Raw genomic sequence first — 25,219 nt, forward strand, 5'->3', positions numbered from 1 at the left:
GCTTTTGCATTAATTAGTGTTTCTCTAGCTCTCATTTTTTCAGTATCAGGTGCTTTTACTCTTGGGTACACATTACTTTCTGTGTTTTAAAGATACATCTTACAGCTGTATATACTGCTCCTAAAGCTTCCAGTTTAACAACCCAGGAAACCCATATGGTATCACATCCATGCACTACCACCCTGCTTTTGTTGTCCACATGAAGGCACCGTGGGATTTCTTCCCTGCCTGCTAACCCATCTATTTGTAACTGCTCTACAGAAGCATGGATCACAAAGTCTTTGCTGGTCTCTCATTGTTTTTAAGTTATGTTAACAGTTTTCTTTATGGGTGCTTTTACTGAATTGTGCTGAAAACCAGGTTAAGGAATCTAATTATCTCCTTAAAGCACAGGGATTCATAGAGTTGTGAATAAAATAGGAGAATGAACTAAACTCATGAGCTGTGCTTGTGTGATGGTTTAGATGTCTTGCTAATCTTGTCCTTGCAGTCTTAAGCAACTGATGCTAGGCCTGTTCAGCAGTCTTGTGGTCTGTATACCTACATAAGCCTCGCTGCAAGCATCGGAGGGCTTGAGAAGGTTAATCTGGCTGGTGGGAGAGGTTCAGAAGGCATCTCAATAATGGATTCCTCCAGAAATTTGGAAGGAATCCAGTGGTGCCAGGCTGGTTTTGGCAGTTTAGATATCAAAGGGACAACTAATTCCAGATGGTGTAGGCAGCCAAGAATCAGAGTTCAGCCATAAAGTGTTGTCTGAGTGTCTGGAGGGGTCATTAGTGCCCTTTTTTTCTTCTTCTTTTCTTTTTTTTAACTTCTAAACTTGAAATAGCAATTATTTGACTTAAACTCAGCTGCCATCTTACAGGTGCTAGTAGATGTTAAAGCTAGCAGCCTAGCCAAATTGCTGTCAGGTAGCTAAGTAACTAACTCCTGAAGGCATCCAGGCAACGCTACTGGATGCACAGACTGTCCGAAGGGTGCGTACAGTTGTGTTGTTTGTGCATGCTCCCAGTAAATGATGGTTAAGACATGTGCATGGGCATTTATGGTGGTGCACAGCCATCCTTGTTCTGCTAGCTGGGTGCTGAGCTGAGCAGTGGCAGGCAGCAGAGCAAAGCACCACTAAATGGCTTTTATCTAAACAAACTGTTATAGGCAGCTGCAGTTCATCAACTAATGAGAAATGAAGAGGAAGGCAGCACAAATAAGGGCTGCTCTGTGAAGGCTGCTCTAGAAGACACAGCAGCTCTCAGTTTTTGCTGTTTCTGGGAGACAACAGCCTGCCTGGGCCTTCTCTAAAACCTTACAATAAACAGACTCAAACTACTTCAGTTATGTCATAGCACTCGTTGGTAAGTAGAGGTAAATGTTGCCTGAACTGTACCACCTGCAGAGTGTACAGCCTTCACTGGTAGAAAAACCTGGGTGTCGTCTTCTGGCTTTGTGGAATTCATAACAGTGCTGAGAATGTGGTTTAAAAAAGAAAAGTGGCCATCAGCTCTGTCAGATAAAGTGCTTACCTTGAATCTACCTTTGCTTCCTCGGCCCCAACACACAGGGAATAGACAGAACTCGTACTGAAAATGAGGATTTCCTTGCGCTGCCCTGCCTTTACCCCATGCAGTCTGTGTGCAGCTGTTTGTTTAAGGCTTTAGGTGGTGCTGCAGCAGTGACAGCCTCATTGGAGCCTCAGATGTTTTGCAATTTCCTAGTCTGCTTTTATTTTTTTGCAAGTGGAGAGGCAGTGTGAGGGGAGGTAGGCTTTTTTTTTTTACCTCGTAGTCGTTGTGAGGTGATGTGTGCCAAGGTAAGCAAGCAAAAGCGTTGAACAAAGTGCACCTGCAATTGAATACTGCTGATCTTCACTGAGGAGCAGGCTGAGGAGAGCACATTTGCAGAAAACCTGATCCCTGGGGACTCTGAAGGCCAGAAAAGCACAAATCCCAACCTTTTCACCATGAAGAGCTCCAGAAATGTCTTCTGTCTTCTCTTCGTTCATGTTGGTAAGTGCCCTCCAGAAACTTTTGCTGTGGTGTGGTGTCTTTGAGGTTGACTTCCATGTGATATGAGAGAACAGAAGGAAGCAAAAACCACTTCAGAACCAATCTCATGGCAAGGAAAAGAGAAAGAACTGAAAAAAAACTAAAGGAGGAGTAGAAAGAAAAAGCTGTATTGAACACCTTGTATGTCTCGATTTATTGGTGTCAGATTTGTCTTTCCTCAGCACTGAATCTGCTTTTGGTCCAGTGGTGTCTTGTTCCTTACAAGTGTGAGCAGTTCTCTGACCCATTCTTTGTCAAAAGAGAAATATTTGCCTTATTCCATTTATCATGCTCTGTGCCACACGTTGTCTTTCTCTTGTCCCTCCCAAAGGGCAAATGCTTTGAATTTCACCAGAGGTGTGGATGGTGTTGCTGAAGCTTTGCACAGTTCTCCAAAAAGAAATGAACCTAGTCTGTCTTTATTTTTCCTCCATCATTCCTATTGAGAACCCCTGAGAGAGTACTAACAGCCATTTGCTAAGATGTTTGTTGGACAGTGTGGTACTGCTGCTTGCAGCAGAGGGGTGAGTTGCACCTATGCCAGTGACGAAGCTGGATGTGTGTTTGGGACCTGATTTCAGATGAAAGGTGCCAGGCAGAAGCAAGAAAATAGCAAATAAACTTGGGTTCAGAGACTAAGCTGCTGTTTAAGGTGTACTTGGCTAGCATTAGGAAGACAATCTAACTACAGACCTCGTGTGTGCTCAAGCCCCCTTCAGTTGGGTTACTTGTAAGGAAGGAAATGGGAAATTGTTCAGGATCTGGCTTTACTTTTTTCCTCTTCCTGTAACACAGTTCAGTTTGGGAAGGGACAAATTAATTGACACTCTCAGAAGAGTGAGAAAAAAAATCCAAGAGATTCATGCTGTGCCACCATTTTGGCTGAAATGCAGAGCCAAATGAGCTTTGTTTCAGGTGTATATGGCTAATGATTTCTTCATACAGTTCATGCATTTTTTGCCCTGTGCCTTTATATTGATAGTGAGACTGCTGAAGCTGAAGAATGGCACTTAGCCATGCATACTGTGCAGCTGACACCCCAGTTTAATTTCCACCTGTTTGTGCTTACCAGATCTAAAACTTAAGCCCCTTTATCAGTTAAAACCTTGATTCTTCCTCTTGCCCCGATAAATCCATGGTGAAAATTTCACCAAGGTAAATGAGGTAAAGGTTAAGCTTCCATGAAATGCCTTTTTACCATGGTCCTGTTGTGCTTCTAACCATCTTGATGTTCAGAATTGTATCTCAGATATGGGCAGTTGTTTCTCCCTCTACTACCACATGCTGCTGTAAAAACTTCCTGTGAGCTTTCCATGTCTGACTTCATGTTTGTTGACAGCAGTAAGAGTTGGCTCTGAGTTGCAGTGAAACAACAAGCCCAAGCCTCTGATTCATCACTGGGTTCAAAACAAGCAGTGTGGTATCACCAGTCCTGTTTAGTCTGCAGTCACTGAGTCAGAAAATGCGGTGCATGGCTCCTCTTGAGCACCAGTGGAGTTGTTTGAACTTGCCAAGTCAGATGTGGTGTCTCTACTGCATGGCAGTGGTGGGCAAGAGCCAGTTAGAGCTTTTAGAGAACTACAGGACAAGTTACTTGCAGAAGTCTCACAACTTAAACATTTAAATTGTAGAAAAGCAACGGAGTGTGGTGCCCTCTGCTTACAAAACTTGTCTGTGCTGGTTTATCAGCCTGAGCCGTGCTTGCATGGGCACTGTGTGTGCAGCTGCACCGTTTGCTCATGGTGACATAGCCTTACCAAAGCAACTAAGTGTTTGTAGCTTTGGTGCTTAGGAGCAGTTGAGCCTGCTGAAAGACACCTTTCTTCACTGATTAATGGAATCTCCTCGACTAAACTTGAGTCTTTTCATGCATGGACCCACCCTCCTCTTTTCCTGACTGGAAATGGCCTCTTATGAAAGAGTGTTTTGAAGGGGCAGGCTTACTTTTCTAGTTTTCATAACAAGCCTAGTGGCAAGGCTCCTGACCACCAAAGATTGTTTTTTCCTTCAGATCAAAAAGAGCTGAGGCAGGACTCCAGGTACTAACTGGGAATGCCTGGGACAGAGTTGTATTTGTACCACCTCTTTGCAGCCTATCATTTTAAATAAGCATAGAATGATTTGGCTTGGAAGCAACATTATAGATAAACTAGTTCCTGTCCCACTGTCATGGGCAGGGATACCTTCACCTAGACCAGGTTGCTCAAAGCCCCATCCAGCCTGGCTTTGACTGTTTCCAGAGAGGGGGCATCCTGAACTTCTCAGGGCACCCTGTTCCAGTGTCTCACCACCCTCATCCTGAAGAGTTTCTCCCATATATCTAATCTGAATCTGCCCTCTTTCAGTTCAAAACCATTAGCCCTCATCCTATCTCCTTGATCGAAGTCCCTGCCCAGCTTTTTTCTAGGTCCTCTGTAACTACTAGAAGGTTACTATAAGGTCTCCCTGGAACCTCTTCCAGGCTGAACATCCCAGCTCTCTCAGCCTCCCCTCCTCAGAGAGGAGCTCCAGCCCCCAGATGATCTTCATGGCCCTCCTCTGGACCCACTCAAGCGGATCTGTGTCTCAGAGTTGGACACAGTACTCCAGATGTGGTCTCATGAGAGCAGAGTTGAGGGGGAGAATTATATCACTCATCCTGCTGGCCACACTTCTTTTGATGCAGCTCAGGATGAGTAGGGCATTTGGGGCTAGGAGTGCCCCTTGCTGGCTTATATTCAGTTTTTTGTCCACCACAACCCCCAGGTCCTCCTCTGCAGGGATGCTCTCAGTCTACTAGATACCTAGACTGTATCTGTGCTTGGGATTGCCCTGACCCAAGTGCAGGATCTTGCACTCAGCCTTGTTGAACTTAATGAGGTTTGTGTGGATCCTGTTGCCAGCCCCAGAATCTTGGGTGTTCGTCTTATCTGAATGCAAGTGAGAAGCATCTGTAAAGAATCACTGTTGAATGAGGCTTGATTCCTTTGTGGCTTGGGGAGAGGAATGGAATTAAAGGTTGAGTCTTTGAGAATAGGAAGGTCTGTTACAAAGGCCCTGATGTGTTGTGTAATATTTTCTCTTGGTGTTGTTTGCAGCGCTCAGCCTGGAACGTGTCCGATGGTGCACTGTCTCTGAGCAGGAATTTTCCAAGTGCAGTGACATGAGTAAGGCCTTTGATGGGGCTGGCATCCTTCCCCCTCTGGTGTGCACAAAGGGAGGCTCACCTGCTAACTGTACCCAGATGATCAAGGTGAGTTGTGAGTGACAGCAGTGTCATAGATTTAATTTCCCCCTATGCCTGATCCTAATGATGCAGTGGTGATGCCCGTGCTCTGCAGTGAGTGTCTGATGATCCTGGCAGCTGTCCATATGCTTCCTGGCATTCAGGTCTGACAAATTAAAGCCTGTATGGCTTTGATAAGACATAAAGGTACAGATATGAACCTGAACATCAGAATGACCTCGTGTCATCTGTTTGGCTGGTCACATCTGGCCTGTCATTAGGAATGCAGCAGAAGTCTTAAATACGTCCTTCCAAATGCTAGTCTTCAATTTGGGAACTGTCAGATTTATTTAGCAGATATTTAAGAAGGGATGGAGCTGTAAGATGCAGACAGCAGTTAAAACTGTGCTGCTGAGCCTCTAAGTAGATTGCATTTTAATAAACCCTGGATCAAACTTCCAATTCAGTGTCCTGTGGTGGAAATTGCTGTGTATACAGATGAGACGAGTGTGAAGCCAAATCACATCTCCCAGTACTGGAGTGCAGGAGCAGGACAAAGCAGCAAGCAGGGTGAGCAAAGGGCATGCAGGCCCAGCTCTCTTAGTTCAGCTGCCCAGAGAGTGCTCCTGGCTCTTGGGCAGGTTTTAACCGCTGTAAACATTTGGCTTTGCAAAATTATCCATGGAAAATTTCCCCCTCTCTACGAGGAGAGGTGGTGGGAGGCAACGGACTGGAGGAAATGTGGAGGCAGATAATCACTGTTGTCTTCACTGGCAGAGTGTGGGGGGGAAGGGGAGGATGGCTGGCCCTCTTCATAAATATTATTTCTGTATCCTTGGTAAACATGCCCAAAAATCGGGGGGGAGGGGGGGGGTGTGGAAATGCAGCCTGTCAAGGACAGGAAATGAGGCCTGGTAGAGCAGTTGAAGGGAGATGAGGAAGGTGATTGTGTGGCCAGAAAAAAAGGAACAGGTTTCAGAAATTGGGATCTTGTAATTCTTTTTGTCAACAGAAGCTGGAGAGTTGTCTGCTAAAACTGCTGCATTGCCTCTTGATAAACACTGCTCTTGGGCAAGGGAGTCAAGGCTGCACTGAAGAATGTTAGGAGCAGATACCAATACATAACATGGATCTTACCTTGGGTTAGACAGGAAATCACTTCTAGTGTCAGATCTTCCTAAAACCACTTGGCTGATGGCTGCACCCTACAGAGGGAGCTGTTCGCCTCTGCAGAGCAGGTTATTAAACGGGCTGCTGAGTGTTTCTGAGCAGCCTGCACACAGAACTGCGTTTGTAAGGCACTGCAAGCAGCAGGCACCTGCCTAAAGCCTGGGAGTCCTACAAAACTTGATTAGCTGAACTCAGAGACCTGCAGGCAGGCAGCACCAGCGAGCAGCTTTCTGACTGAATGAATCTTCCCTGCAAGACAAGGCTCTGTCCTTGAGACCTCGCTTTTTCTTCTGCTAATAATCTACTAGATGTTTAAGCTGGCCTGGCCTGTGCAGGTCCGTGTGGCACCCCCAAGTCCACATCTGCACTGAACTCTGCCCTTTGAGCCCAAAAAGGGAGAGGGATGCAATGCCTGAGGAAGCAGAGATCTGCTGGTTTGTAACACTATGTAACTTGGACTTAGTTCTGTGAGTGTGTTAGCAGATGGATAAAGGAAAAGCTCTTTTTCTTTGAAGGTATTTAAAAATTGAGAAATGTTTAAATATTAAACTAGGGATCCTGACAATATTTAATGTGACCTAGAGCTATTCTTCAGCAGGTCTTTAAAACACCTCTGTAGGTAATTCTCAAGTGGTGTGACACACAGAAATTAAATCCCTCTGAAAATAATTAACAAGGTATTACCATCTGCACATAGCCTTCCAAAAAACCCCCAACCAAACATGGCAAAATCCTGAGCAGCTCTGAAGGTATTGGCAAATGCTTGCTAGGAAAATGGAATGAAAAAACCACCCAGCCTGTTGCTGATTTCTCCCCTCTGCACTGCCTGTATGCTCTTAAAAGGGAGGTCTTTAGCCTGTGGATTGCTTCACATTAAATACCACACCAAGCTGTGTGGTGCACTGGACTCCCTCGAGGGCAGGGGTGCCATCCAGAAGGATCTTGACAGGCATGTGAAGTGGGCCAGTGCCAGATGCATGAGGTTCAACAAAGTGCAAGGTTCTGTGCCTGGGTCAGGCCAACCCCAGGCACAAAACCAGGCTGGGTGCAGAGTGGTTTGAGAGTAGCTCTGAAGAAAGAGACTTGGGAGTGTTGGTTGATGAGCAGCTCCCCATGAGCCAGAAGTTCCCTCATGCAGCCCAGCAAGGCAAGAGAGGGGATTCTGCCCTTTGACTCTGCTCTGCTGAGACCCCACCTCCAATGCTGCCTCCAGGTGCCCCCATCACAAGGAGGACACAGAGCTGTTGGCACAAATCTAGAGGAGGCCACAAAGATGATTCAAGGGTTGGAATACCTCTGCTACAAGGATAGGCTTCAGGGTACTGGAGCTATTCAGCCTGGAGAAGAGGAGATTCCAGGGCAACCTTAGGGCTGCCTTCCAGTACCTGAAGGGATCCTGCAGGAAGGCTGCAGAGGGACTTTTCATGATGGTGTCTAGAGACAGGACAAGGGAAAATGGTTTGAGGCTGAGGGAGAGCAGGGTTAGACTGGAGCTTAGGAAGTTCTTCAGTACAAGGGTGGTGAGACTCTGGAATAGGTTGCCCAGGGAGGTTGTGGTTGCCTCCCTGAGGCCCTCTTCTGAGCTTGTTCAAAGACAATTTGGATGAGGCCTTGAGCAGTTGAGTCTAGTTGAGAGGTGTCCCTGCCCATGTGGGGAGGTGGGACCAGATGATCTCTGAGGTTCTTTCCAACCTAAGCCATTCAGTGAGTTTTTCTGTCTTGTTGTGTGGTTTATACACTATTATGTATACACAAGCTGTTGACGGGAGGTTCTTCTGCGAAGCAGAGCTCAAAGGCTCAGCCTTCAAATCAGAAAGTGCTATCTCCTGTGGCAATATGTCCACATAGTACAGCCCTTGTTCTCCATGTCCAGCCCTTCCCATTTTATCTGCTCCATTTCCTGTCCACCACCAGTCCTAGAGGCTCATTTTGTTCTCCCTGAGAGTAAGATCCTTTTAACTCCAGCCTCCCCTTCTTTCACTGTCAGGTGTCCTTTCTGAACACCCAGCTGTGTTTGGTTTCTAAACTATCATCCTGTGCTCTGGCTCTCACCACTGGAACCTCAGAGCTGGTTATTGTTCTTTAAGATGCAAATATGTCACAAGCCTGATTCCTCTCTGGGTTCCCTTGAAGCTTTGTTCAGCTCCCTTTCATGAGAAGCAACTCTTGGGGCATCTATTGTTTCAGCTGATTATTGGATATATTTTTTCTCTCTTGAGCCAAATAAGTAAAATGCTTCAAATTACACAGCAACTTGAAATCTGATTTAGGTATCAGCATCAGTGCATCACCTCTGCTCTCACGTGATCCCTTACAAAATTATCAAGCTTTCCATGTGGCTCAGCCTGTGGGAAATGGCTGTGGGATACCAGGCAGTGTAACCCAACCAGTGCTCAGCAAACTGCCATGAGATGGATGAACTCAATTATCCACTCCAGTGCCGAGCCAGAGGTTAAGCAAACTTTGATAAGAAACTTGGAATTGGCTTAGAAATGCAAATTGTCAAGCTGCTGAACATTTTTTTTTCAGCAGTCTCATTGCTGTGTGAGGTGCCATCTCCTGGCTCCCACCAGGTTCAGTACACAGTGAGAGCCAGGTTCAGCTGATCAGGGTGCAGACAGCAGTCTGCCAGTTCTTGCTGCTGTGGGAAGTGCAATCCTGTGCTATTCAGGGCAATCTTGCACCTGCAGCAGGATTCCATCCAGCTTGGTGTCACAGTCAGTCCAAAAGAGATGTTGTTGGACACCTTCCCAGCAGTGAATCCTCACATTTGTATTACCTCACCTTGGACAGTCTTTTTAGGTGCTTTCCTTCTTTGAAGTGCTCTGACATCTGTTCCCCCTCTCCCCAGATGTGTGGCTGTGTGTCTGCTGAGGTACAAACCAATATGACTATGAATGCCTCAGTGGACTCAAAAAGCAGCCTGATTTTGCAGGCCCAGAAGCCATCCCTTCAGACTATTTGTGTACAATCTCAGAAATCTATTTACTTATTGCAATCTTCAAGCTTTTGGGGCAGTAGCTGTAGAGATGAATGCAACTCAGATGGATGGGCCCAAAGATTAATGACAGAGCTGCAGGATCTTTTTCTAGGGTGTCTTTGGGCTGTGCAGGGTGTCTTTGGGCTGTGCAGGGTGTCTTTGGGCTGTGCAGGGTGTCTTTGGGCTGTGCAGGGTGTCTTTGGGCTGTGCAGGGTGTCTTTGGGCTCTGCAGGGTGTCTTTGGGCTCTGAAGGGTGTCTTTGGGCTGTGCAGGGTGTCTTTGGGCTCTGCAGGGTGTCTTTGGGCTGTGCAGGGTGTCTTTGGGCTGTGCAGGGTGTCTTTGGGCCGTGCAGGGTGTCTTTGGGCCGTGCAGGGTGTCTTTGGGCCGTGCAGGGTGTCTTTGGGCCGTGCAGGGTGTCTTTGGGCTCTGCAGGGTGTCTTTGGGCTGTGCAGGGTGTCTTTGGGCTGTGCAGGGTGTCTTTGGGCCGTGCAGGGTGTCTTTGGGCCGTGCAGGGTGTCTTTGGGCCGTGCAGGGTGTCTTTGGGCCGTGCAGGGTGTCTTTGGGCTGTGCAGGGTGTCTTTGGGCTGTGAAGGCTAGTGGAGCCATCGTGGGCCAGGGCTGTCTTCTGCATTATTCCTGAAGGAGGGCAGTGTTGAAGTTCTGAAGCCCAGCCCCACTTGGTAACTGTTCTTCAGAAATTCCAGTGCCCTTAAAAGAGCTTTTTGGAGAAACACATATGAATGGGCCTCTTCTCTGAAATTCCTGGGTGCTCTGCCTCTGGCTGTCCAGAGATACTGATAATTAAGCTTCAGTGTGTATTCTGCCCTTGTGTCTGCACAGGATGATTTGGCAGATGCAGTGACACTGGATGGCCGTTTGATTTACCAGGCTGGCAAAGAGCATGGTCTGAAACCTGTGGTTGGAGAAGTATATGATCAAGGTATGTTCTAATTAAATAACTTTTAGATCACTTAATACAAGGCTTTTCTTATGCATTTATGCTGTTTCCATTTTATTTTGGGTTCCCTTTCTTGATGACTAAATACTAGGTAATGGTCAGGTTTCCTTTTGGGTGTTCCTACCTGTAACAGAATGTTTGTTGGGTTTTGGGTTGTTTGGCTTTGTTGGGATTGGTTGTTTGTTTATTGTCTCACTGCTTAGTGTCTTCTCTGTTCCATGCTTTGCAGATCAATTAATGAATTGCAAAGCATCTGTTGTTATTAGGCTTCTGTCTCAATCCCATAAATTAGAACCATTAGCTCTTTGTTGTAACAGTGTATAGGATTACCTACTGGAAGGAAGGAAGTGATACATTCTGCTCTTTATCTGGGTGCCCTTAAGCTTTGAGCTTCTTTCAGGACAGAGAGTAATTCAGTGGCCCTGCTTAAGGGCTCAGGATCAACATGTTTGTCTAGTTCAGAGCTGGAAGACATCCCCTATAACTCTGAGAGACTCTGAGATTCCAGGGATGGAACAGCTATGGAAGCAGCCTGCAGGCAGTGATGTCCCACCACTCTGTTGTGAGATGGAGATGGGTTTAGTTTGCTGCTGGGTCTTAGTGCGAGCTGGGCAAGGCATCCTCAGAAGTGCCTGTTAGGCTCAGTCCACAAGGACTTGTATCACCTGCAGGCAGCACACACCCCACCAAAACTACAGACACAGTTCCCATTAACCTCAGCATGACCCTGCATACCTGAACTGGACTTCAGTTTCTCAAAACCACATGGGCTTCATGATCCAGAGGCTGCCTGTCTTCATTAGTCAGGTTCTGAACTCAAGTCAGAGGGAAGTGAATGAAATTTAGTGATTTCTGACCTGAACAAAGTCAGATGGAATGACCTCATGGCCCTTTCTGACCCTGAAGTCCTGACTTTGGGTTGTATCAAACTGTCAAAGAGAATAAAACCAACTGTGATGCTGCAGTGCCATCCATTTGCTGTGCTGTGTCAAAATGCACATAAATTGGTAGGCAACTGGGGAATCATTTTAATTGTTTTGTCATGAATTATATTGGCTAGCTAGAATCAGAGAAAATTCCTTCTTGTAAGGAAACTTTGGAAGTTTTTCATCCCATGACCTTCAACATTAGAGCAGATTGCTGGTGGCCTTTAACTAAGTCATTTCACACTGAAAAGATGCTGAGGGCTATTCACTCACCAGCAGCAGGTTCTCACCAAGGATGTGAACAATGTGACCTGCTGGTGGGTAGGGGAGCCACAAATCAGTGTGTCTCACTGTAGTGCTGCTGTGAGGCTCCTCACTTCTCTCTCTACCCATGCTGCAGAGATTGGAATTTCCTATTATGCCGTGGCTGTGGTAAGGAAGGACTCCAGCATCACCATCAACAGCTTGAAGAATGTCACTTCATGTCACACAGGCATCAACAAAACTGCAGGCTGGGATGTGCCAGTGGGTTATTTAATTGACAGTGGGCGTCTGGCAGCGATGGGATGTGACCTCCCAAAAGGTAAGAAAGAAAACAGAAGGGAAGGCTGAGAGGGGATCTTATCAAGGTCTAGAAATATCTCAGGGGTGGGTGTCAAGATGAAGAGGCCAGGCTCTTCTCAGTGGTGCCCAGAGGAACAATGGATACAATCTGGAACACAGGAGGCTTCACCTCAACGCAAGGAGACACTTCTTCATGGTAAGGGCGCTGGAGCACTGGAGCAGGCTGCCCAGAGAGGCTGCAGAGTCTCCTGCTCTGGAGACTTTCAAAACCTACCTCAATGCATTCCTGTGTGGCCTGCCCTGTGTGATCCTGCTTTGGCATTGGGGTTGGACTGGATGATCTGTGGAGGTCCCTTCCATCCCCTAGCATTCTGTGATCCTGTGTAAGAGTTATAGGGCAAAGAGCTTTTCTTCAGCAATGGCTTTCCATATGGTCTTGGGACCCTGCATGTAGAGAGGGTCTACCTGAAAGGAGGTTAGAGTGAGATGGGGGTTGGTCTTTTTTCCCTAGTAACAAATGATAGGACAAGATGAAATGGCCTCAAGTTGTGCCAGGGGAGGTTTAGATTAGATATTAGTAAAAATGTGATTCTAACTGCTGTTTTGGTCCTTCCTTGTAAGATAGAATACAGCTGATGTAGGTCTGATGAATACTGTAGTTGGTTTGTGGGGTTTTTTTAAGCTTGGACACCATCTTTTCAGAACAAAATTATTCTAAATGCTTTTAGACATGTGCTGTGTAGATGTGTTAAAATGAGATGCTGGGATCTTGCTTATAAATTGCTAAGAAGTTCTCCTTTCACATGTAGCTGTAAGTGACTACTTCAGTGCAAGCTGTGTTCCTGGAGCAAATGGCATCAACTATCCCAAATCCCTCTGTCAGCTCTGCAAAGGGGATTTGAATGGGCAGAAGAAGTGTGAGCGCAGTTCCCAAGAGCAGTACTATGACTACAGTGGGGCTTTCAGGTAAGAGTTATGGCTCTCTCAATGTCTTCATCACTATGTTCTAGCCATCATGTCCAAGCCTTAGTGACCGGAAATTGAAGCCAGAGATCTTCTGCTTTGTTGTTAGAAAGTCTGGTGTGCCTTAAACTAGACACTGGGGGAAAAAAAAGTAGTTCTAAACCCACTGTTTCAGGTATTAAAACCAAAATGGTTATTTAGCACTTGTGCTGGGCAGGGACATCCCATAGCTGTTTGCTCTGTCTGGCAGCTGTTGACACAAGTCTGAGTGTTTATTTCAGCAGGCTGTGTCTTTCCCAGTAAAACTTGATGACCTCTGGAGTCTGAGAGGTGAATTGCCACCCTGCTCAGCTATTTCAGTCATCCCACCTCAGCTGCACTGAACAACTGAGTTGCTTTGCTCTCCTTTTTTGCACACCAATCTTTATTTTCCTTCTCCCATCTGTGTGCTGTGTTGCAGCTCCCAGTCCCTGAGTAACAGCACTGACTGAGCAAGGGCAAAATTTGCTCCTGTGAAACACTTGCTTCTGTCTGTGTATTCCCCAGAGGATTCTGTGACTGCCTTAGACAGAGATCTCTCCTGGACAAAGAAGGTCATGGTGTTTGTCCCAGGCAGCACTGAACACATTGTCCATGCTCACCAAATGACAGTGATAGTTTACTTCATGCTCTAACAGCCACTAGTCTCTGCCTTGAGCAAAACTCTAGCAGGAGGAAATAGGTCAGTGTCTGTGGCTGATGGAACGTAGCACACAGCCCTCTGGCTGTCAGCTGGCAGTGTCCAGTGCATGGGGGCTGTGCTTTGTAACCCATCTTTGTGCTGGATTTGTGTCTCTTAGGTGTTTGGCTGAACGTGCTGGAGAAGTTGCTTTTGTGAAGCACAGCACAGTGCCTGAAAATACAGATGGTGAGTCATCCAGAAGCTTGTTGAGTAGTGCCTGCGAGATCTGAAGTACTGTATCTGCAATGACAGTAGAATGTCAAATGTTTCATTTCTTTTGAATTGTGAAATCAGCAAAAAAGGTCTCATTTCTCATGCCTTGCTGGAGCATATCCAGAGAAGGGCAGTGAAGCTGCTGAAGGGCCTGGAGAACAGGTCTCAGGAGGAGCAGTTGAGGGAACTGGGATTGTTTAGTCTGGAGAAGAGGAGACTGAGGGGAAACCTCATTGCTGTCTACAGCTACCTGAAAGGAGGTCAGAGTGAGATGGGGGTTGGTCTTCTTACCCTCGTAACAAATGGTAGGACATGATGAAATGGCCTTGAGTTGTGCCAGGAGAGCTTTAGATTAGATATTAGTAAAAATGTCTTTCCTGATCAGGTATTGGAACAGGCTGCCCAGGGAGGTGGTGGAGTCCCCATCCCTGGAGATGTTCAAAAAACCGTGTGGACATGGCACTCTGGGATGTGATGTAATGGTTGATGGTTGGGCTCAATCTCAGAGGGCTTTTCCAACCAAAAGAACTCTGTGATTCTATTGTGTGATTGACAGCAAACCCAGATGTATCCACAGCTGTATGCATCAGGAGATAGAGGTGTCCAGGTGGCTTTTTTGTCATTCTTGTTAAACTATTTGATAGTTTCAGTTAAGATTAGAAGTAGACTCTTAAGCTTCATCAGGAAAGAGCCTAAACATCTCTAAACTGTTTCATACAGACCTGGGCTGCCTGCCGAGGGATTTTAGCCAAGACCAGCAGCAGAAGGTTAACCTGTCCTACCTGGCACCTTGAGCATAATATTGCTTTCATGTCATGGGCCTGTCTGACCATAATTTACAGGGGGTGGGGGGGAAGTTGCATGTGATCCTAGACTTGGGGTGCTATCGACCCACGTCCAGTTCAGTATTGGCTTGCAAGGGTGAAGCAGTTGATTGCCTTATCAGAAACACAAGACTGAAGGACCGTGTGGATGCCTGAGATGGGTTGTGCAGCCACAGAGATGCTCAGATGTGTGCTCTGATCCACGTGTGCCTGTGATGCTTGCAGAAGACGTGGAGGCAGAAGCATCAGCATGTCTGTTCCATAAGCATGTCCTGTCTGATCTCAGGAAGAAGCCCTTCTTCGTGGGCCCGGCGACTTCGCTCCCAGGACTTCCAGCTTCTGTGCCGTGACGGCACCAGAGCTGCTGTGACGGAGTGGAGAAGCTGCCACCTGGCCGGGATCCCAGCTCGAGCCGTGCTGGTGCGGCCTGACACCGACGGGGCTCTTGTCTTCCGGCTCTTGAACCAGGGACAAGTAGGACACTGTTTTTTCACCTCTGTGTTGCATTTTAAGGGAGCTCTCCCACTCACTTAGCTGGTTGAAGACTGGATGTGTGGGTGCCTCCAGCTCCGTGGGGTCTGAAGGCTGTGCAGGCTGTCACCCATCCCAGCTGGAGGGATGTGTGACAGCTGCATTTTTTTTTCTTTCATTGACCTTACAGCAAAGGTTTAATGGGGTAGGTACCAAGTTTCAGATGTTTGACTCTGCAGCCTACGGTGCCCAGAATCTTCTGTTCAGAGACTCCACCACACAGCTTGTTGAAATCGGTGCCCAGAATTACCAGGCGTGGCTGGGTGAGGAGTACCTTCATGCTGTGCATGCCCTCAGCTGCGACCCCAACAGTAAGTAGTCTCTAGATTCCTCCTCTTGACTGTGAAAGAAAGTAGGTGACCACAAAGACCATCTTTTGTTCTGCTTTATTTCCTCCTGACTCTGGGAGGGTTATGGCAAGATGCCAGTCCAAGCTTTCAGCATAGAGAAGGTCGCTTTCTGACCTAAACCTAGTACCACATTGCAGAGTACTTTCTTGTGCACATTGGCACACTTTGTGTAATAAGGTGCAGGCATTTTCTACCACTCCTCCTGTATGTGAGACATTCCTCTGGTAAGCTGCTGCAGCTGCTGCCTGGGACTTGCATTTCTTACCTGCTAATGAGGAGAAATAGTGAAGTGTCGCTGTGTAAATCCTCAGGCAGTCTCTAAGGGATGGATGAATGGGTTTCTAGCAGGGAATTTCTTCCAGGAATCTGAAGAAACTCTCAGTTGCTCTTTATTGAAGTATTAACTCTGTCTTCTACTGTTGAAACAATGCAGAAATTACTAGATGTGAAACACAGATTGTAAGAACCTCTGCCTTAAGAAGCTTAATGGCAACTGAACCTCCCAGATGTGTTCTGAGCTGTGACAAAGGCCCCATCTCCTAGACCCTTTTGAATATTGCTCAGTGACTGTCAGTAGGAGGAAGCCTGGGTTCAGAATGGTGTTTTGCTGCCCTCAGATGACACATTATGGCTGTGCTGGATGGCCAGTAGTTGTAGGAGTTCTTGTTCCTTTGCTATTGATGCATTTGCAGTGATACCATACCACTGATCTGGAGAGCTCTGTGGCTGTTAATCAGGTGTCAGTCTGAGCTAGAGAGATGGTGAGGAGCCCCAGAGTAAGCATTTTCAGTAACACAGATGGTGCCTATGTGACGGTGGGCAGTGTGCATCCCTCCTTGTCCATTGCAGAGAAGGCAAACTTGGTGTTAACTTTCCCATTTTGTGCAGCATTGCCAGAAAGCCTGAACTGGTGTGTTGTGTCCACTGAGGAGATTTGGAAGTGTGGGGAGATGGCTGTTGCCTTTAAGCAAAAGAATTTGAGCCCCACAATTCAGTGTATTTCAGCCAAGACAAAGGAAGAGTGCATGGAGCTGATCCAGGTAAGCTATTCCAATCCTTGTGCAGTAAAGCAAATTACCAGAAGCTGATGTTTGCTGGGGAGGTAGGAGCAGAGATACACAGACACTTAGGTGCCCAGTAGGAATGCTGGATTTCATGTTCATCCCTAGCTCAGTGGTACAGATGGGCCTGAATCATGATGGCCTTCAGCTGTGGTGAGGGAGTTGTTGCCCCTCTAGCTCAAGCCTGTATGTGTGACACCTTTCCTCATGTCACTGGTGATGTTTGGGGAGGATTATGTAGGGTTCCATATTGCGCTTTTGCTGTCGGACTTGCCCTTTGAGATGAAGCAGGCATCACGCTAGAAATGTCATCATTTTGGGGTTGGGGTTTTTTGTGTGTGGTTTGGTTTGGTGGTTGTTTGTTTTTTTTCCCCCTCACATAAATCCTAAATTTCCTTTTCCCTTTTTCCAGAAAAAGGAAAGTCATGCTGTAGTTCTGGGTGGAGCTGATATTTACACAGCTGGGAAGACATATGGCCTTGTACCCGCTGCTGGAGAAAGTTACTCTGGTAAGAAGGTCAGGAAACAAATACAGACTTTTTTTTTATCCAGGTTGTTTGACAACAGCTCTAAAAGTGCAGTGGCTGTTTCCTAGCCCTGCTGGGTAAACTATTTTCAGAGGAAATGAGAATTACCATCCTCACGTCATGGACAGAGGAGGAAATAAGTGTGGGATGGGTTCCGACAGTGAACTCATGGCGACTTTTATCTGTCCTGCTGCAGGACCAGGTTGAGTCTTTGGCAGTTCTGAGTCTTGAGCTCTTTATTTGTCTTTTCAATTCTGTACAAAAAAATATTTACAGTGGTAAAAAGGAAAAAAAAAAAAAGTATTCAGAGAATCAAAATCTTTTTACCATTAGCAAAAACTACAGAAATCAGAGAGGTATACTCTAGTCTGAAACAAATTCTTCCAGGCAGTGCAGCTGCTTCAAAGGCACTCACGAGAAGAGGACTTGTGGCCCTCGTGTCACTAAGGCAGAACTTCAGTGTTCTGCAGAATTGGTGGAAACCTGAATCCAGCTTTGAGTTTTTCCACACTTCTTAAAGTAGTTTTGTCCAGTTACTACTGCCCGAAATGTTGTTTTTCAGAGAGCTACATTTGCAGGAGCTGGTGTTAAGAAGAGCGCTTTTGGCTCATCTCTAGATGGTTCAGCTCACGTGCACAGCAGTACCAGTACGCAGACTGGTGCTCTTGTGGCCAAGAAGGCCAGTGCCACCCTGGGGTGTATTAGAAAAGGGCTGTGGTTAGTAGGTCAGGAGGTGTTCTCCTTCCCCTCTACTCTGCCCTGGTGAGGCTGCATCTGGAATATTAAGTCCAGTTCTGGGCCCCTCAGGTGAAGAAGGACCTCAGGGAACTGCTTGAAAGAGTCCAGCACAGAGCCACAAAGATAATTAAGGGAATGAAACATCTCTGTTTCAAGGAGAGACTGAGGGAGCTGGGGCTCTTTAGTTTGGAGAAGAGGAGGCTAAGGAGTGACCTCATCATGTGTATAAAGATGTAAAGGGTGAGTGCTGAGAGGATGAAGCTCAGTGATGTCCAATAACAGAACAAGGGGCAATGGGTGGAAGTTGAGGCATAGGAAGTTCCATGGAAACAGGAGGGAAAACTTCTTCCCTGTGAAGGTGACAGAGCACTGGAACAGGCTGCCCAGGGGGGTTGTGGAGTCTCCCTCTCTGGAGACATTCAGAACCTGCCTGGACGTGTGTGGTGGTGAGAGAAAGTTCAGTTCTCCTGCACACACAAAGAAACCACAGCTAACTCAGAGAAGCAAAAATGGCTAAGGCTATATTTACAAGCAGGAGGAGATGGAGTGAATATATACACAACCTACAGTATTTACAACGTGTACAGAAATATACAGCAAAGAATGTAACACAGAAGACCTTTCCCTCCTCCAGTGAGGAGGGTCCCCCCAACTCTACCCCCTTCTCCCCTTCCTCCCTTTTTTCCCAAAAAGGGTTAGAAAGAGAAAAGGTAATTATCAAGGAGGAAATTCTGTTAGCTCAAACCGTGTGCAAGAATTAGTTTCTTATCTGGTTAGCTCAGTTAGCTCAGGGTCAACTCCGTCCAGCACAGAGGAAAGGCAGCAGCTGCTCATGCAGACTGGAACAGAGAGAGCTGACTGAGATTCCAACTGAACTAAAGCTAAAATGTTGAAGTTGCATTCTGCCAATGAAATTCGTTTAGGCTTATCTTTGGTTTCATTTTCCCACCAAAACATTCAGCCAGAGTGTGCCAGTGACTGTCCCTTTCTTAAAGGCACAGCCTAAAACGGTCACAACTGTTTCAGTATGATCTGCTTTTGGTGACCCTGCTCTGGCAGGGGCTTGGACTGGGTGACCTCTTGAGGTCCCTTCCAGCCCCTAACATTCTGGGATTCTGTGATAAGGGAATGCAGTGTTGTGAAGAGTAACCACCAGTGCGTTCATCATTCCCAAGCTGCAGATGGTTGCTGCAGCTGACGTTGACACGACAGCAGCCCAAGGGATCTGTGGATGGTCACTAAGCTGAATGCTGAAGGGAGGCTGTAATGCGCTTTGTTTTCTTTCTGCAAGCCGACGACAGCAGCAATGCATACTATGCTGTGGTGGTGGTGAAACGAAATCCATCCAATGCTTTCACCATCAATGACCTGAAAGGGAAGAAGTCCTGCCACACAGGGCTGGGCAGAACTGCTGGATGGAACATCCCCATTGGCTTGCTCATTAAGAGGGGTGTTATTAAGACCAGAGACTGTGATATTCCTCAAGGTAAGACAACTGTCAAAAATACACTAACAGTCTAACTACAACCTTTGATTAGAGAAGCAACTTTGACATTTGATAGCTCTCTATCAAGTTTGTCTGTTTGTGAAGGGGTGTTGTGTTTTCAATGTAGTGATTTGAAACTTTGAAGGTTGCCACCAGAGTAGACTGATGGAGAGGTCATACTGAGGATGTTACATCTACTACAGAAGTATTCTTTCCTTCATCATAAAATCACTGCTTAATTTAGGTTGGAAAGGGTCTTTGGAGGGGATCTAGTCCAACCAATTGCTCAAAGCAGGTCCAGTTAGAATGGATTGCCCAGGGCCCTGTCCAGGCATGGACGGCTGTTACACACAACCCTGCTGGGCTTCTGTCCTAGCCTTTGACCATCCTTTGCATAAAGAATTTTTTTCTTATATCTAATCAGAATTCTCCCTCTTGTAACTTCAGTCTGTTGCTTCTTATCCTTTCACTCTGCATCTCTGAGAAGGATCTGAATCTGTCTTCTTGCAATAACAGCTCGCTGTACAAGTGAGGACAGCTATACACTGTTAGTGGTCTTATCTCTAGGCTGACGAAATGCAGCTCTCAGACCAGTATGTTTTGTGTTTACACCCTCTGGCATCCTGGTATTCTTCCACCATGTTTGCTCTAGAACACCAATGTCTTTTTAACACTGGGGGCTCAAAATTTGGCACAGATGTCAGAGGAGAATAACAACTTACTCTGGCTGCTCTGCTGACACAAACCAGTATGCCCATTGGCCTTCAAAGGCACAAAAGCACACTGACAACTCATGGTCAATTTGTCCAAGTTCCCCAGGTCCTCTCTTCACAGAGCTGCTCTTCACCCTGCCAGTCCCCAGCCTGTCCTGATCTTATCCCACCCTAAAAGCAAGATTCTGCATTCATCTTTTGAGCTTTGACTCACCTGTCAGCCTGTTTCTCCAGGCTGTCCAGATCCATTTCAATGGCAGCCCTGGTCTTCTGCCTATCAAAGTGCAGAAGTTTATTCCAGTTCTCAGAAATGCATTTGAAGATCCCATTGCTTTCTGTAATTAATTGACTTTAAGCTTACCATATGGTCTCGAAAATCCTGCTTTCATACCTGTCTCAGCTCTCCCTTGAGGATACTGACTCAAGTAAGATCTCAATAATTGGCTAGTCACAGAAACACACATAGTCTGCACAGACACATGGCTCTCTAGGTGGTGGGATGTCCCTGGCAATGAATGCATCCCTGTCCTGAACTTCACTGCATGTATTTTCAAGCTGCAAATAGTAGTGGAGCAATGTAGCACAATAAGTAAAGGATCTATGAGCACAGGATATCACACTCAAATTTCCTATTTCCCAGGAGGCTCCTTGGTTTTTCATTGCATAATCAGCTAGATGGTGCTTTGAAAGTATTTTAAAGGCTGTCATTTTTACATTTCAGTAAAGCAGCTGTAACTTGCACTTCTAGTGCTCTTCTGAAACCTCAGTGGTTATGACTTCATGACAGTGTAACTAGCTTTCTTGTGAAGAGCTTATGCTTTGCTGTCCTTATATTGGTTTGTTTGTCTTTTCCCAGCTGTGAGTGAGTTTTTCTCTGCCAGTTGCATACCTGGAGCTCAGCAGGGCAATTCCCCACCAAAACTCTGTCAGCTGTGTATTGGGGATGATAGTGGAAACCACAAATGCAGTGCAAGTAGCCAAGAACGTTACTACAGCTACAATGGAGCCTTCAGGTAAATAATACCTATGGTGGTTAGTCTGTCAGCTTGTCAAAAGGCAAGGAAGAGCTGTGTTCCATCCCAGTCAGCAGAAGGCAGTTCTTGTTGCTCGAGTTGGGTGCCATGTGCCATCAAGTGTGACATTGTGTTCCCAGATTTCTTCAGCAGTCCAGGTGTGTCCTAAGGTATTATATTAAATCATGGCAAAGCCTTTTCCCAGCCTGCTGGCTCACAGCCAATCAGAGGACAACGAGCCAAATCCCTGCTTCTGTTTGCAGAGCAATGGGCATCTACCTAGTGAGGTTTCCAGGCTTGCTGTAATCCAGTCTGACAGGCAGTCTGCCACTCTGAACGGCTGGGAGCTTTAGCAGGGAAGCAAGCAAACAGTAGCCAGTATTTAGCTGCTGTGAGTCCGTGCTGAGCATGACAGGCTAGGGAGGGGATGCCTTCCTTACTGGTGGCTGTATGTGAAGATAGGTCAGAATTTAGGTGAAAAATGGAGGGTAACAATCTTCTGCAAGATAGGGATGGATCTGGCTGTGAAGCTTAGGTGATGCTCTCTGAAAGAAGAGCAAGTTGGGGAAGGTGACTGGCATGACTTTAAAATGCAGCCTCAGATTTTCAGATTTCATTAGCTCTGGATATCTTCAGACTAACCTAGCTGCAGGTGTGAGAGATCATTGACATGGTAAAATTCACAGACTTGGGGAAAATTAAACTCTGCAGGGTACTGAAAAATCTGTTGGGAACAGCCTCTTCTGATGCAGTGGGAATGCAGTGAACAAACAGCTACTGAGTCCTTGGTTACCTGTGTGACATGTCAGCAACAGGGTGGTGAGACCTTTGATCATAAGCACTCATGCTAAACCAGGTACATGAGAAATACATGTGCTTTTGGTAACTCTTAGCAATAATCAGTTGGTTTAGTAGATTAGGTGGTGTTGGATGATGGGTTGGATGCGATGATCTTTAAGGTCTCCTCCAACCCGGTTTATTCTATTCTAATCACTTTCCCTCACATTTGTACTACAGAAAGGATGCACAGTTACAGCTTCCTACCATCTTGTTTTAGGAAACATCTTGAAAATGTCTGTAGAATAAACTAAAGGTCTGCTGCTGTTCTGCACTTTGGTCCTGAAGCCTTATGGAATGGAATGCCACCCCTGCAGGAGAGGAGGAAATTTTAGGGTGCCCTTGGCATGTTGGGTGGGCTACTTCTGCTTCAGAAAATGAGGGGAAACTGAACTTTGTTTGCTTAATCTAACTGCAGTTAGATTGAATAGATGCCTTCAGTGTGCAGGGCTCTAAAAGCAGAGTGCCTGGATAAGCACCAAGGGCACTCTAACTTGTAAAGAAAAGGGGGGGAAAGGGTTGTGTGTGTGTGTACGTATGCACAGCTTGAGCTCTCTGGCTATGCACTCAAAGGACTTTATTCAAAATGTCTTAAGCAACTTTGTAAGTGGTTTAAAAAGGAGCAAAAGCTGCTGTTAGTAGATAGTTCACTGAGTAGCACATGTTTTGTTTCTGTCTTTTTCTGTCTCTCATTATTTTTAACAACAACAACAAAAAATTCCTGTTGTATTCCCTCTCTTAACATTCTGAATTCCCAGTGTTTTTGAATGCCTTGCAAAAGTGCTGGGTATTTCTCCTTCCAAGATGCTTCAGTTGTGCAGTGCCTTTGTTTGCAGGATTGAATGCTAAACATCTCTAAATTCCACATTGCTTTGAATCCAGAGATGATTTCAATTGACTTTATCTCTCTCATTTCCTAAAGGTGCCTGGCAGAGGGCTCTGGAGATGTGGCCTTTGTCAAGCACTCGACAGTGTTTGAGAACACAGATGGTACTTACATATCTCTTTATTATAATTCAGTTATCCTTGAACACTTTGGTCTAAAGCACTCAATGACTGACAAAAAAGCAACTTGTTTTTTCTTTTCAGGTAAAAATCCTGACAGCTGGGCCCGAGACCTGAATTCCAGTGATTTCCAGTTACTGTGTCCAAATGGTGCACGTGCTGAAGTCACCCAGTTTGCAGAGTGTCACCTGGCTCGGGTGCCAGCTCAGGCCATTATGGTTCACCCAGATACCAATGTTTTTGCTCTGTATGGACTATTGGACAAAGCCCAGGTATTCATAATCAGTTTGTTCTGGGGGGGAGAGGGGAATTATGCATGGTCTAACAGACCAAGGATGAAGACAAGGGGATCATACTGCTGTATTATGTTCCCCTGCTTCATGGGACTGGCAGCTTTTTCCAGACAGTGACCCAAAAAAAATAATCACAAATGCTGCTGTTGTCATTGCCAGTGGCAGAATTCTCTATCTACTACAGCCTCTACAAGCAAATGTGTGAGAGAGATTCTGTTCCTGTGCATGAATTTTTAATCTGCAAGAGTAATGTGGTATTTAATTGTGCAAAACACTGACAATTTTGCCTTGTTTTCAGGACTACTTTGGAAATAGCAGCAATGGAAATGGATTCAAAATGTTTGATTCATCAGCTTTTCAAGGGAAAAACCTGATCTTTAAGGATTCTGCTGTTGAGATTGTGCCAGTAGGAGAGAGGAGGACATATGCAGAATGGCTGGGGAGTGAATATATTGAGTCCCTTGAAGGGATGCAAACACCACAGTGCTCTAGTGCAGGTAATAGGATAAGACAATACCTGCTCGTGACTGCCGCTGTGCCCCTTCTCATTTTGTCTCAGATACAAGGCTTGGACTAGCACAGTCCAAATGGCAAATTCCAGGACAGCTCTGCCCTTCCACCTTTTCCTTCAGATAAGCTGCTGTTTGGTTAATGTGCTGTGCTAACATTTGACTGTCTTCCTGCCTCTTTGCAGGGCAAGTGCTAACAGCACCTGCTTGTCAGGGGAGTGGGGTGGGGCAGGAAGCTGCCCCATTGGAACTTGGGGCAGAAGCTAGCAGTACACATCACAATGGTTTACCAGACCAGTCCAGAATTGGAGCATTTTTGCCATTGTTGCTGATGTTGAAACACCCTGGGCTGGAGGATTCCCAGGTGCTCTTGGATTACTGGTTTTCTGACCTGTAAAAGAATTCCTGCATCTTGAAAGGCAGTATCAAAACTTGTCTAGTGAACCCTCTCTGGCTTCCTGGCTGGTTCCGAGCCTGCATCCCTGCTTATCCCACCTTAGTCCTGCTGAAGGGATCAGTTTCTGAGGAGCTTTGTTGCCAGAAGAGGTAAGTGTGCAGCGTGTGGACAGACCGGGGACAGAGAGACAACCTGCAGTCCAGAACAGACCTTCTGCCATGGGCAAGATCCTCTACCTTCCAGTAGAAGAAAGTAGGGAGAACCCCCATAGTCACTGGATGAAAAAGAAGGCCAGAGAGACTTGGAGGGGAAATACTTGTTGGCAGAGGAAAGAACAAAGCCAGAGAGATGTTATCTGCCCTGGGATCTATGGTTTGGTGCAATCTCCATCAGAAACGTGTGGCTATCCTCCTTTAAGGTGGGGTTATTTTGAGTGCCTGTGCATGACACTTAGATTTGCTGTAAGTGAAACAAATTGGTTCACTTATTTGTAACTGTTTCTGTATCTACTGGCTTGGAGCATGGCTTTTATTTTCACGCATAGCTGCAATAACAACAAACGTCGTTGTGCTGCTGGCAGGCAGTGTCCTCCTGACCACAGCTTCTGCCTCATGATCCTGGGATGAAAAGACATTCTGCATAGTAATAAAAAACCCGGTAAAAGTAGATGATGATGATGATAATAATAATGTAAATAAGTGAAAATAACAAATAAACATGAGAAGTAATTAAAATTTATGCGGAGTTCAGCCTGATCGCTAGACTACTACTTTATTCTCATCTCCGGGCATTATCCTTTGCCCCTCGCTTCTCTGCCCCCACTTGCCTCCCTGGTAGATGGGCTGAGGAGGGCGAGAGACACGAGGTGGTCTCCTGCTCCTTCGCTTCAGGCTTGCGCTGTCTGCAGCAGCAGTGCCCCTGCCCCCAACCCGCAGTTGTCGACCACGCGGTTGCTATTGTTTCCCTGTCTCTTGGGGGTTTTTAGGCAGTGACGAGATAATGGGCGTTTGAGGTGTACTGAATTCAGCTGTCGAGCGCTGCCCCGGGCGGCGGGGCCAGGCAGCGTGGGACTGGCAGGCGGCGGTCAGTGCCGCGGCGCGAAGGGCGCTGCGCATGCGCGCCGGGCTCTCACTGCGGCTCCGCGGCCGGCGGGAGCGCGCCCCCTGGCGGTGTGGTGCGGGCGGGAGCCCGTG

The 25,219-nt window shown here is 46.5% G+C and overlaps 1 protein-coding gene across 1 annotated transcript; it reads left to right on the forward strand.

Moving 5' to 3' along the window:
* The first annotated feature begins 5,059 nt into the window (after window positions 1–5,059).
* On the forward strand, window positions 5,060–24,672 carry MELTF (melanotransferrin). Its single transcript, XM_009908743.2, has 15 exons — window positions 5,060–5,274; window positions 10,238–10,337; window positions 11,682–11,864; window positions 12,655–12,811; window positions 13,648–13,715; window positions 14,853–15,040; window positions 15,228–15,408; window positions 16,336–16,487; window positions 16,921–17,017; window positions 19,065–19,259; window positions 20,829–20,985; window positions 22,745–22,812; window positions 22,912–23,099; window positions 23,419–23,617; window positions 24,571–24,672. The coding sequence occupies exons 1-15, from the start codon at window positions 5,185–5,187 to the stop codon at window positions 24,639–24,641; spliced, it is 2,094 nt and encodes a 697-aa protein (XP_009907045.2). The 5' UTR covers window positions 5,060–5,184; the 3' UTR covers window positions 24,642–24,672.
* The last annotated feature ends 547 nt before the right edge of the window (window positions 24,673–25,219 follow it).

Source organism: Dryobates pubescens, chromosome 32 (assembly GCF_014839835.1).
Source record: "Dryobates pubescens isolate bDryPub1 chromosome 32, bDryPub1.pri, whole genome shotgun sequence".
Taxonomy (NCBI): domain Eukaryota; kingdom Metazoa; phylum Chordata; class Aves; order Piciformes; family Picidae; genus Dryobates; species Dryobates pubescens.